This window comes from Syngnathoides biaculeatus, chromosome 19 (genome assembly GCF_019802595.1).
Source record: "Syngnathoides biaculeatus isolate LvHL_M chromosome 19, ASM1980259v1, whole genome shotgun sequence".
Taxonomy (NCBI): Eukaryota; Metazoa; Chordata; class Actinopteri; order Syngnathiformes; family Syngnathidae; genus Syngnathoides; species Syngnathoides biaculeatus.
Window position 1 is genome coordinate 12,766,067 of NC_084658.1, and position 13,515 is coordinate 12,779,581.

The 13,515-nt window shown below is 42.4% G+C and overlaps 1 protein-coding gene across 6 annotated transcripts in view; it reads right to left on the minus strand.

The window, feature by feature from the left end:
- Positions 1-2,673, minus strand: part of rnf32 (ring finger protein 32) — a 40,559-nt gene extending 37,886 nt beyond the window's left edge. For 3 of the 6 annotated variants that reach the window (XM_061804967.1, XM_061804970.1, XM_061804969.1), the window contains exons 1-4: positions 2,479-2,601; positions 1,493-1,724; positions 1,271-1,416; positions 157-314 (exon numbers count right to left, since the gene is read on the minus strand). In XM_061804967.1, coding sequence (XP_061660951.1) covers positions 157-314; positions 1,271-1,416; positions 1,493-1,724; positions 2,479-2,541 — 599 coding nt within the window. In that variant the 5' untranslated portion in view covers positions 2,542-2,601. Of the gene's footprint in view, positions 1-156; positions 315-1,270; positions 1,417-1,492; positions 1,725-2,478 lie in introns of all 6 variants that reach the window. The other 3 variants (XM_061804973.1, XM_061804972.1, XM_061804971.1) reach the window with 3 other exon arrangements.
- Between the last annotated feature and the right edge of the window lie 10,842 nt (positions 2,674-13,515).

Consider the following 13,515-nt stretch of genomic DNA (forward strand, 5'->3'; position numbering starts at 1 on the left):
CGCTTGACCAGTTCATCCACCGTGCCGCTTCTCATTAATCAGTCACATGTATTTGTTTTTGTATGTTAAACTATGATTAGCCTCAATAAAATCTTTTTTTTTGTAGTATTTTTGGTACTATTATTTCAAGTCATATTTGAAGTTGAAAATATTGACCTGACGGCGCACTGGTTTTGGAAGAGGCGCGCGGCGTCGTGGATGACCCGCGTTTCGTACAGCTCCCGGCGGCACATGGGGCAACACTTCCTGCCGGAGAACCTCTCGAAGGCCTGCAGGCACGCTCGGTGGAAGACGTGCGAGCAGGACAGCAGCACCTAACGAGCAGAGACACGGCGAGGACGTGATAAGCGACAGCGCGCGAGCGCGTGCGGGTGCAGTCGATGTGCAAAGTTTACACGCACGTGTTCGAAATACGAGATTTTTGTGACAGCGCGTACAAAACGAGACCAAAATAAATCATTTCAGAACTTTTTCCACCGTCACCATGACCTGCTGAATGTCACGCACCCCCAGTGAAAACATATTTGGAACCTTTTTGAGAGTGGGGGTAAAACTCAATACTTGAGATAATGTGGTTGCACAACTGTACACACCCTCTTTTAAATGTGACTTGACAGTGTTCAGAATTAACCAATGAGTGTGTGTGTGTGTGTGTGTGCTTCCATCTTAAAAACGCGTATTCAGGCACATATGTGAAAGTGTGTAGCTAAGTGTTATTTGCTAAGAGGATAGAAGGAATCAAGAGGAGCCTCTGTGTGCCGGCTGGAACCTGGACTACCTGCGAGAGGACTTCTTTAATGCTCTTTTAACCAATCCGACTTGACACACAAGCCAATTGACTTAGATCTCTACAGGGCAGGGGAGTGGAATGGAGCTGGGGGGAGCGTATTGATTTTCTATTGTTTGGGGCCCGGTCAACACACTCCATCACCGGAAAAAAGGGCCCCCCTGCTGTGAACAATTTCCAGCAGGTCCACAAGCCATTAGAGCGGAGACAACAAGCGGCAATCTAACACATATATTGCACATTCAACACTAATCTCTGGATTTTTTTTTTTTTTTTTTCCGGGGGGAGCAAACATTTTGGATTGGCTCTGCAATTGGCTGGCGACCAGTTTAGGGTGTCCCCCCCCCCCAGCTTTCACTCAAGGTCACCCAGCAAGGCTGCAGCTCGCCCACAATCCGAATTAGCATAAAAGCAGTCGTGAAAATGGACGGATGGAGATTTTCTTTGCACGCCTTTCGGACAGGCAAACTGAATTGGACTGACCACCTGAGGCTGAAGGCAGAAGGGCTCCCGGCATATCGAGCACGGCTGCTCGGATTCCCGTTGCTGGACGGACCTGGCCTTCACCAGAATCCACCCGTCCTCGCTCAGCCTCTCCGGGGGCGAGTCCACCAAGCCCATCCTCTGAGCTGGCGAACAAAAAATGTGGAAACAAGGGAGACGTTACCAGACACGTCCGATCGTTCCAAAGTTAGGCCGACCTACCTAACGTTAGAGGTGGCGAAACGGGATCAAGCACGTATTCTCGCTCTTGTCCGAGTTTCCGGGGAGCATCCCTTTGGGTCCCTGTCTGTCTTGCGTGGGGAATTGCGTGCGCTTTGCTTCTGAAGGTCAGCAGCGGGTCTGAAAGCAAGAAATCGGGCTCAAGGAGGTTCCTGGTGATGTGATCTTGAAGGGCCACTGAGGTGATCACCAGCCTGCTGCTGAGTTTGGAATCCTGTCAAACAAGGACACATTTTCAACCTCACATTAGGCGTGCATTCATGCATTTTCTCTACATTTTATCTATTTTTATTTACTGCTTCACTTAAGCTAACATGCAGGTTAAGTTCAATTTGATTCGAACCACAACCCTCAGGTTTGAGAGCCAGACGTGATACCCACCCACACACCATACTACCACTATAAAAAATTTCATTCCCAAATCTTGTATAGGAATTTAACTTTGGTATTAACGACATATAATTAACATCATTATTGTACGTCGTCAAGTTTTGTGTTTAGCAAAGCTTTCCAATAATACATTACAAAAGACTTGGTGTTTAGCAACCAAATCGGGGTGTACCCTGCCTCCTGCCCGAAGATAGCTGGGAAAGGTTCCAGCACCGCTGTGAACGTTGTGAGGATGAGCGGCTAAGAAAATGGCAGAATTGCTATCACTAGAAACGTGTCGTAATGTCCTGTCTCGTGTGAATTAGGCAATCAATCACAATTTTCCACACACATGAACTGACAAAAATAGCAAAGACCTTAACTACAGAACATTGAATGTGTAGTTTTAAAGTTGAATATGTTATACTTTAAATGATTTATTTACCGTAAAGGTTTGGCGGTACACAGGTGTCTTAGCATATAATTAAGCTAGCCAAGGGAGCTACACATTCAAAATGACGTCACTATTGATTAAACACACGAAATATGTCCCGCTACTTCGAGTAAATATGTATGAGTGTGTATGTCTGTGTGTGTACCCGAGCCACTAAACGCCACGCTGTTTCAGACACTTCCTCAAACTGCGACACTTTTGCATTCATTTTTCATAAAAGTTACGAAGAGATGAAAGCCAAACCTTCCCCGTCGCCATCCTATCAGCGCAGAGTTTGGGGCAGTTGCCAGGTAACATAGCTCTTATCCCGCCTGTCCCCCCTTAACCGCTTCTGATTGGCTGAGCCCGGGGACAAGTTCAAGTTTACTACATTTCAAAATAAAACAAAATGAATCTCATACTGTACGCACTTCGTGTTTACGATGTTAAAACCGTGACACAGTTCACTAAATATAAACGTTTCAGTCACTATTTTTTTAAAATGCTGTAGGTTCCTTGACTTATTTATGATGAATGTATTGATCACTACCGTGCAGTGAAACATATGCTGAAAAAACAAAATAAAACAACCCTGACTGTACATGAGGAGAAATAATTCATTAATTGTTCTCATAATTTCTCAAGATGATGCACAGAAAGATCCATATTTGAACTGGCAGTGGTGGAAGTTAATAGCTGATCAACTGATCAACGCAAATATTGTAAACTCGAGATAAAGTCATTTATCATTCGTGTATTTAAATAATACATTTAAATAAATGTGGTAAAAACTGTTAATAGAGGACACTTCATAGTTTCTAAGGTGAGGCAAATTTTTACTATTTGATCCCAAACCCCAATACAGTTCACCGTATTACCATAATGAAAAAAAAAACTGGAAACAATTTCTTTAGAAGTGAGCAAACCTACGCATTCAACAAAGGGTCAAATATTTATCCCCCCCTTCATGCCATGTCTGAATGTCTACTAATGATTATTTTATTGTCAGGCGTTTGTCAGTTCATAGTTGGAACCTGACCAAAGGAGGCTAGTCAATGTGACTCACCTAGCCAGCTGTCGTCAGAACAAAGCTAAGCTGCTCATACCTGTGCTGTGAGCTCAGGGATCCCTCCCAGGTCACCTTCACATTGGAAAAAAAAATAAAAAATCATACACACAAACACCATCGCCAGGAGAAGCAGTAGCCCGCCTCCCCCTGGACCAAAAAGGTCTCGATGAAAAGTTTGCTCAATATCTAGCGGGGTGGAGGGGAGCAGGGGCATGGGGGGTGTCTGTTTGTTTTTTTGTTTTAAACGCTTTGCGGCCTTGACTGACACTGATGTGCTCAGGCGCGGTCGGCGAAAAGCGAGACGGCTAACGGCGAGGCCCCGTCAATCCGTGCGGCCGTCCTAAGAAAACAAAAAAAAAAACAAAAAAAAAAAAAAAAAAGCCGAGACGCGACGCACGGGAGTGGAGGAAACCTGCGAACTCCCCTCAAGAGGCTGCCGCATTCTTGAGATTAGGGCAAGAAAAAGCGAGACCGCTGGCGCTAATGCCGCAGACAAAAGGCGCGGAACAATTTATTAGCGAAGAATTCGAGCCCTGGGCTCAATCAAAGGGCCTCGGCGTCCAACCCTGCCAGACTTGGGGCTTTGGTTTGTTGTTTTAAGTAAATAATCACGCTTAAAAGATATGGCGAAGATGGGGCTCAAGTCCCCTCCTGCATTCTTCCAACTGTCATCAGAACGGATTTCAGTGTGTGCTTTTTATTTTCAACAGCCGGCGTGTTTGTCTTTGCCGTTTTTTAAAGGGCTTTTTATTTAACTTTCTTCCCCCCGTGGATCTCTTAACCTGATCTGTGGTATTTCTCAAAAGACAACTCACCTTGACGTGTAAAGAACTGATGACTTAAGTTGCAAAAAAAGAAAAAAGAAGAAGAAACGTAAGTAGCAGTAGGACTGAAGAGGAGGTTGGAATGGAAAAATATGGATTTGCTACTCAGTTTTTCCAAGTAAGGATGGCTCGTAGAAATCCTCGAATCTGATTTGGCCTCCTTGTTTCGTTTATTAGAATAAATGCAACCGGACAAAAAATTATGTGCGCCCGCACGGTCTCATAGTCGCAATCAACGTGAACGTAATATGAGCAGAATTATTCCTCTTCGTGGGAATATATTTTGACATATTAAATCTCAATTGTTCAAAGTTTTTGCCTATTTTTTTGATGAGGAAGATGAATGATTATGTTCAGGTTTTACACAGCGTGACATTTTTTATCAATTATATGATTTATTAGAAATTGTTTATGCTGAATTTTTAAAGGGCCACTGTCATGAAATGCATGATTTTTAGTATTTTATTAATGAAAAAAACGGCAGTCGGTATGGACCCATGCGTTTTTTTTTTCACCAGAAAACATGATTTTGACGTGTATGGCTTTTTGTAACTCCCGCCATGAAAATCCTCTCGAGGGATTTGTTTTTGACAAGAAGCAGGAAGTGACGTACAGGGCAGTAACGGATGCTAATCGTTAGCCTGGCCATGGCATTTTGCATTGTGTGTTAGCATTGAGCTTGCAGACTGGAACGAAAAAGGTCGGGTTTATCTTTCGTAACAGCAGTTCTGGAACTTTTAAAACACACCTTGTCAGGCGTGTGCATAGACATATTGGAGGGGGAGGTGCTCAAGCCAAAACAAAAGTGTGGGGGGGGGGGAACCAATCCCCAAACTTATTCATACAATTAAGGTTTTCCGACTTTGCAGTTAATATAAAAAGTCCACACGATCCATTTCCCATCCATGCCGAGAGGGCCGGTGCTCGTGCACCACCTGGGGGGGGGGTGTTTGGACTTTTGTGTACACAATGCACAGACCCACATCATCATCCACTCTGCGGTATTGCCGTTGTTGTCAGGCGAATCCGTTGTGCGGAGATATAGATGAGAGAGGGCAGCCCGCAACGGCAAATGAACAATTACTGTACGTCAGCCAGAGAGATGACCGAGCGAGCGATCGGTTAAATGTGATTATTTTATGACTTGACCTGTAATGCCTCCCCTAACATGACTTTAATCGCTCACACGCGGTCCCGTGCGGGGGGGTTTAACCGGTCGGCGTCCATAAAAGAAGCGCGCGGTCATTAGAGCGCCCCCGGTTGCTTTTCAGGGAGATGGAGCCCCGAATGATTAGACGCGTCCTTTTGTAAATGAAATACAAATCGCCCCGCGGGCTTTTGGCTTTGACTTCATTTACTAAGTGCTACATTACCTCATACTTCGGACCTAACAATAGATTTCCTATAAATCTGCGGCCGGGGGAAATGATGGAGGGGCTCACATATCACAAAAATGTGCCAGCGCTTATTAGCACCTGAGAACTTATTGATCCGCCGTTGTGATTAATATGAGTTGAAGCATAAGCGGGGGCGACTGACTCAATTAGGTCCGGTTTGTGCTGACTCCTGCCAGAGCCGACGCCGCGTGAGTGTCCCCTTTGCCAGGAGTGACTCAACCCGCCCCCTCGCCCCCACCCCGCCGCCGCCGCCGCCATCATTGTCCAGACCGGTGTATCAGCAAAAAAAAAAGCTCAAGATCACCTCACACCGAGCTGACGTATGCTCCGCCTCCCGTTTGTTCGGATTACGAAACCACTTTGGCTGCAGGAAGAAACTCAAATTGGTTATCACCATCGAGCAGATTTTGACTACAATTTTAAGCCTGTAAAGAAGTTAGAAAACATTACTTTCAATAAACATTAATTATGATATTAACAAGAAAAAAAAATCACAGAGGAAGCCTTGAAACTCCAATGTGACGCAATCAACGTGTTCTTGCAAAAAAGGGATCTATTCAGTTTGACCTGACACCCGAACAAGGCCAAAAAAAAAAAAAAATACTCACAGAATTATTAATCTTTTTTTATTGATGTAATTAAATTTAAATTCAATAATATGCTAACAATGGATTTCTCTTAAGTAACTACTCCTATGTTAGAAGTTTTAAATTAAATAAATCTAAGTACTCTCAAATAAGACATTGTAATTAAATTATAATAAGTGAGTTTATTTTAATTGGATTTTTCAAAATTTTAATAGCATAAAGAAGTTAAGCCGTATGCATAGTATCAACACGTGTATTTTTTTTCTTTTTTATTCATTGAGACAGATACATAGATTGATAGATAGTGACCTAGCTACATGGATAGATAGATAGATAGATAGATAGATAGATAGATAGATAGATAGATAGATAGATAGATAGATAGATAGATAGATAGATAGATAGATAGATAGATAATAGATAGATAGATAGATAGATAGATAGATAGATAGAAAGGTGAATGGAAGCATAGATAGATAGATAGATAGATAGATAGATAGATAGATAGATAGATAGATAGATAGATAGATAGATAGATAGATAGATAGATAGATAGATAGATAGATAGATAGATAGATAGATAGATAGATAGATAGAAAGGTGAATGGAAGCATAGATAGATAGATAGATAGATAGATAGTAGATAGATAGATAGATAGATAGATAGATAGAAGATAGATAGATAGATAGATGATAGATAGATAGATAGATAGATAGACATGATTGTACTGTATATGATGATTATACAGATTTTTATTTATTTTTGGAAAAATAGCAAATATACAATGCTCACGCGCTTAAAGACCATACATATTCGTAACGTTCCAGTAGGGTCAAAGGTGAACGTGGATTTGCATTAAGGGGTCAAAAGGCGAAAATGTTGGGAAGCGACGTATCAATTTTAGCAGCAAAACAGTCCCGCCTCGTGTTCCCGACACGAGCGCATTGTGTCCGCCGACGGAAGCGCCAATTTGCCGGCCGCCCTCGCCGGCGGCCATCTTTCCCCGTAATGGACAATAATTGCGGCGAATCCATCAGGATTGCTCGAAATGGGCCCGCGTAATGGCCGCAAATTGTAGCCCGCCCACCCGCGGCGCGACTTCTCCGAGCACTTCCTTTTAAATCCCTCGCAATTCCGACTCCATGCTGCTTGGGTAACAATGCGTACAACATGAATCCAGTCATACCTTTTAAGCTCCTACTGGCACTATACAGAAAAAAAAAAAAAAATATATATATATATAATATATATATATATATATATATATATATATATATATATATATGTGTCATTAATAGAAGCCTTACAGCAGTATATATGTTTGAAAAGAAATGTGCAACATATCTCATTAGAAATCCAGAGTGGATGTCAAAAGTCTACACACCCTTGTTGAAATCGTAGCTTTTTGTGCTACCACGGAACCAAATCATTTCCAAACTTTTTTTTTGCAGTTAATGTGACCCATAACATGTACAACTGAATAGAATTTAAAAGTATTTGTATTTTTGACAGGGGAAGCAAAAAAAAAACATCAAAAGAAACAAGTGGGATTTGGCGATGCTCAAAATTGGTTGATCACATTCAAACTCAAAGTCAAAATTGATCTATAATGTTGGAAAAATTAAAAAATAGTACTAATATAACTAAATATAACTCTTGTGTCAAAACAGCGTATCAGATAACAGTAATAATTACAGAACGTATACGCCATACATACATGCCACGCTAATGAGATGTTACTGCAAATTTTTTGTTGTTGTTATTTTGTCCTGCGGCGCAGAATCATGTTGGAAAGTGTCAGCTTGAACTTACTGATGTTTAATTGTCAGCCGCTTAATTGCATCGCCGCGCCCCGCATCAAGTTGACGGCAGACAAAATCAGAAAATGATGTTGAAAAAAAAAATTTTATTTTCTAAGAATGCAAAAGTAATATGAAAATAAAGAAACAAATTAGGGAGGAAAAAAAGTTTTAGCTTTTTACAGTTAACCATTTCCTATCTGTCTGTCTCTCTTAGAAAAAGTTATTTTTAAATGCATTTTAAATAATAAATTATATAAAATTAATTCCATATTTTATTTTTTTATTTAAATAAAAATTACATTTGAATTACATAATTAAAATTACAATTACATTTAATTTTTTTAAATTGAATTTTACAATAGTAATGTTGAAATAATGTGGGGGGGATCATTAAATTACAGGGAAAAAAATCAAAATTTTATGGGACTAGTGTTGAAAAATCATACAGAAAAGTTCTAAAAAGATGGGTGGAGCAATATTGTCATGCTATATATATTATAATCAAATAATGGAAAAAAGTCACAACTCAAAGACAAAAATTGGTTGAATGATTCTCATTCGGGATGAAATATGGATAAAAGCGTAGTTTGAAAATAACGTTATAACATACTGAGTAACACAATGCTGACTTTGATCACGCTGTTACAGCGTAACCTTCACGGTGTGGAGACAAAGGTTGCTTACAATGGAACTCGCATCACGAACTCAGCCATTGATGAATCAGTTGTAGGCCTCTAGACCTTTGTAATTCTTTAGTTGGTCCACGGTATAAGCGCTTGTTGAGAAGAGGAGATAGCTGACGGTGTCTGGATAGGTTACCAACGCCCACATTTGTGTGCTCCATTTGTGTTTCTCCGAGGCATATGGGTCGATATTGTTGATCCAAGCACACTTCTTATCGTAACGGTTTCTTGAAACAACATCTAATGAGCCCCGATAACGTTCCAAAGCCTTTTCAGCCCTCACGCGTCACTTTTAACAGTCGTATGAACATTTGCGTAACTCCGGTCTGTATGCAAAAGCGATAGCGAGAACCCATCCAACATGGCCGCAAGCCCCGGATGTAGTCACGTGGTCGAAAACCGTCTATACTCCACCTTCGCTGTTCATGTCAATAAAAGCTTTTTGTTTTGTTTTAACACCGAGAAGCGGACTCCCCCTCCGCAGCAAAACAGAAGTTTGTCCCACGGTTAAACACAGGCTGCCTCAGCTGTGCAAGCCAAGATGTCACACGAGCAGTAAACCGCTTGCCCGCCAACCTTTGAACTGTCATTCGTGCTGGAAGGAAGAAGAAAAAAAAAAAAAAACACCAAACAAGCTGGCGTGTCAGCAGACACCTCGGAGGTCATGCAAGGTGGGAACATTTGAAAGAAAGCTCCCCCCCCCCGCCCCCGCCTCCTCCTCCCTGACCACGCACACACGATGGAGGATTATTTACACCCTCGCTGTACTGTACAGCGCACGCAAGCACACGCACGCCTTCAAAAGGAGATAAAACCAAAAAAAAAAAAAAAGCAAATGCAGACACATCAAGCCTCGGCGTGGCCTTTCGAGCTTAATTATACCTGTTGGCGCGCTGAGAGACACATCACACAACCTAGTGATTAATAAACAAACGCCGCGTCCCGTAAAAGCCCCCCGCCCTTGACAAGTCGCTGCTCATCGCCCACCCCTCCGCGGCCGGGTGAATCAAAGTGTATCAAACAGAAATCGAGTCGCGATGCCCCAACCCGGGAACGACGACGGGATCCAGCTGTCCGGGGTCGGGATGAGAGCATCGCGCCCGGCTTTCATCTTCCGGCGGGCGGGCGCGACATCACTCCGCGGTGTCGCCCTCGCCGCCGTTTAGTAAACAGGTGCGCCTTTGAGATGAAGTTACGAACTGCTGCAGCTCGCTCGCTGAATGAAGGGACATATTAGATAACACACACGCACACAACTTAGCTGGAGTGAGAACGCAAGACAACACTTGGCGAGAAGCAACGTGCATGAAAAGCATTGGATGGAAAGGCGACAAATAACGGCAATTGTATTATTATAGTATAACTACCACAAAAAAATCTGAAAATTATAGGGAAAAATTCCTGAATTTTAGGACAACCCATCATACAATTATGTTCGAGAAAAGTGACATGAAAGGCCTTGTAAATTTGATACAACAGGATGAAAAGTGTTGTTAACAAGCCTGCCAAATTTGATAGATTTAATAAAAATATCTTTATCTTTCAAAATCGTCAAAATTGTTAAAAATTAAACTGTCGTCTCTTACGGAAATAAAATTGGAATTTTAAAAGAATAGTGTCAAAATATATGAGATAAAAAGTCCTACAATTAAGGGGAGGAATGTTCAAAATTTTGAAATGAATGGAGAGAGTCATAAATTATAACATAGAAAGTCATAATTCTGTGTAAATATTACGTGAAAAAAAGTACAAGTGATGGTGAAGAAGTATTAATCGTTTGAGAGTGATTTAAAAATATTTGCAGAAAAAAATTGACAAAATTACCAGGAAAAATCATGAAAAGTAAACCTGAATTTTAAGGGAATTATGTTGGAATTTCATCCCACCCCACCTCACCCCCCCCCCCCAAAAAAAAAAATGATTTCATTCTGAGGGGGGATTTTTAGAATCTAAATTTGGCATTTGAATCACTGCTGACTCATCATTGGATGGGACACATTAATCGTTCTAACGGCGCAGCTGATTGGCTGATTACGTGCAGCAGTCATCGAGAATTACTTGGGACCACGTAGTACAATCGTATGGAGCGGTTTAATATCAATATTGGATCATTTTTTCAAGGTTTTTCCCCCGTATCGTTTAAATGAACATCTACCCAGGAACACATGATGTTTGTTCATTCACACTTTTGGTATTTCTTAAGCCCCCTCCTCAGTTTTAAGCGGCTTTGGCCAAACAAATGTGCTTGAGCCTTAAATCATTCCGCTCAAACAAGTTGCTATTGTTTGCCGTGTTTTTCCACTTTATGTTTTTTGGCGAGCGTCTCCTGAAGAATCTGTTTCGAAGGGTAGGCAGCGGCCGTAAAACTCGCGTACACGATGGGGAAAGTCCTGATTAAAGTGACGCACGAAGCGTCCCATTTCAACCTTTCGCTACGATATCAAAGCCGGAGGAAATGTTGACGCGAGAAGGGCGTGCGGGCGGACGGACGCAACAATAGTCATTTTGCCGTAAATCTGTCGGCGGTCAATCACGTTGCGATCACGGCTTTCCTCGCGCGATGGAAGATTTACGACACGCGGGGGCCCGTCCCTGCACGCGCTGTCTGTCTGCGCGATATTTCAACAAAAAGACTTTGATGCTACCTATTTGTCACCCTCATTGTTGCAACTTGAAGCTGAGCCTGATCACCGTGATAAATCCCACAAATGTTTGGACATGGACCAGTGTCGCACTCAACGTTTAACGGCAGTCGTTGGCCAGCGGATGTAAAATTTTGAATCGTTTTTCTGCAAAATGACAAAGGCGGAGTTCGCTCCCTCCAGTTCTCTGTGGTTCAGTTAAGTGACGTGACGGTCTTCGTTTGGCTAGCAAATATTTCATATGTCGTATGTTATAGAGAGCGCACGGCAACCATGAATAGGGAAAAGCCTGGGAAGAGGGAGAAGGAGAAGGAGAAGGAGAGAAGAAGGAGAAGGAGAAGGAGAAGGAGAGGAGAAGGAGGAGAAGGAAGGAGAAGGAGAAGCGAGAAGGAGAAGGAGAAGGAGAAGATTCTGAGCCTTCTCCATTCTCCTTCTCCTTCTTCTTCTCCTTCTCCTTCTCCTTCTCCTTCTCCTTCTCCTTCTCCTTCTCCTTCTCCTTCTCCTTCTCCTTCTCCTTCTCCTTCTCCTTCTTCTTCTCCTCCTCCTTCTCCTTCTCCTTCTCCTCCTTCTTCTCCTTCTCCTTCTCCTCCTCCTTCTCCTTCGCCTTCTCCTTCTCCTTCTCCTTCTTCTTCTCCTTCTCCTTCTCCTTCCTTCTTCTCCTTCTCCCTCTCCTTTTCCTTCTCCTCCTTCTTCTCCTTCTCCTTCGCCTTCTCCTTCTCCTTCGCCTTCTCCTCCTTCTCCTCCTTCTCCCTCTCCTTTCCTTCTCCTCCTTCTCTTTCTCTTTCCCCTCCTCCTCCTTTTCCTCCTTCTCCTCCTTCTCCTTCTCCTCCTCCTTCTTCTTCTCCTCCTCCTTCTCCGTCTCCTTCTCCTTCTCCTTCTCCTTCTCCTTCTTCCTTCTTCTTCTTCTCCTTCTCCTTCTCCTTCTCCCTCTCCTTCTCCTTCTCCTTCTCCTTCTCCTTCTCCTTCTCCTTCTTCCTTCTTCTTCTCTTCTCCTTCTCCTTCTCCTCCTCCTTCTCCTTCTCTTCTCCTTCTTCTCCTTCTCCTCCTTCTTCTCCTTCTCCTTCCCTTCTCCTTCTCCTTCTCCTTCTTCTCCTTCTCCCTCTTCTCCTTCTCCCTCTCCTTTTCCTTCTCCTCCTTCTCTTTCTCTTTCCCCTCCGAAGACTTTTCCTCAGTCTCGCCTGCGCGCAGGAGATAAGAAGAGAGTAGTAGAAGCACAGAAGGAGAACAAGAACGAGAAGGAAAAGAACAATAACAAGAAAAGGGAGGAGGAGCGGAAGAAGGAGAAGGAGAAAGAAAAAGAGAACAAAAACAAGAAGAAAAGGGAGGAGGAGGAGGAGCAGAAGAAGCAGGAGAAGAAGAAGGAGGAGGAGAAGAAGGAGAAGAAGGAGAAGATGGAGAACAAGAAGAACAACAAGAATAAAAATGAGAAGAAGGAGGAGAAGAAGGAGAACAAGAAGAAGAAGGAGGGGGAGAAGAAGGAGAATGAGAAGAAGAAGGAAAAGATGGAGAAGACGAAAGAGAGAGAAAAGAAGAGGAAGGAGAAGAACATTTATATAGTATTATTTTTATTCCATCGTTTTCTGTTTTTAACTCATCACATTTGTTTCCAGGAAAAAAAAAAGCCTGCAGACAATCTACAATAGCACTTTTTTTTTTTTTTTTTTTACTATTTTCAATTTAATTCCTAAGGAGACATTTATATGTGATTTTTTTTTTTCACATCACATTTTCCCTTCTCCTCACTTCCGCCCTACTTTCCGCACGGTCGCTTTGAAGGTAAATCTGAAAATGGCAGCTTCTAATATGTTCTTTCACTAAGATTAACTTAAACACATAGCCAGGACTGTAATTTTATTTACACGTTAAAAAGGTGTGTGTGTGTGGGGGGGGGGGGGAATCCCCCCCTAAGTACAGTATCAAGATTTCAAATAACTGACGATCAGTGGAAGCTGAAGCGGCAGCCATCTTGTCTCTGGTGGTGTTATTAAATGGCGTAATCAAAGACGGTGTGAATAACTGTCTTTGGCATACTTTGAAATGGTTTCGCCTCAGTGTGTGCGCGTGCGTGGTTTTTTTTTTCTATTTTTAGTCCGATAGATGCCCCCGCCCCGCATCTATTTGCGGGTCGCTTTGATTTCGGATGAAAATAGCAGAAAAATGCTTTTCTCGCGAAAGAAATAACGAGATCTTGAGTGTTT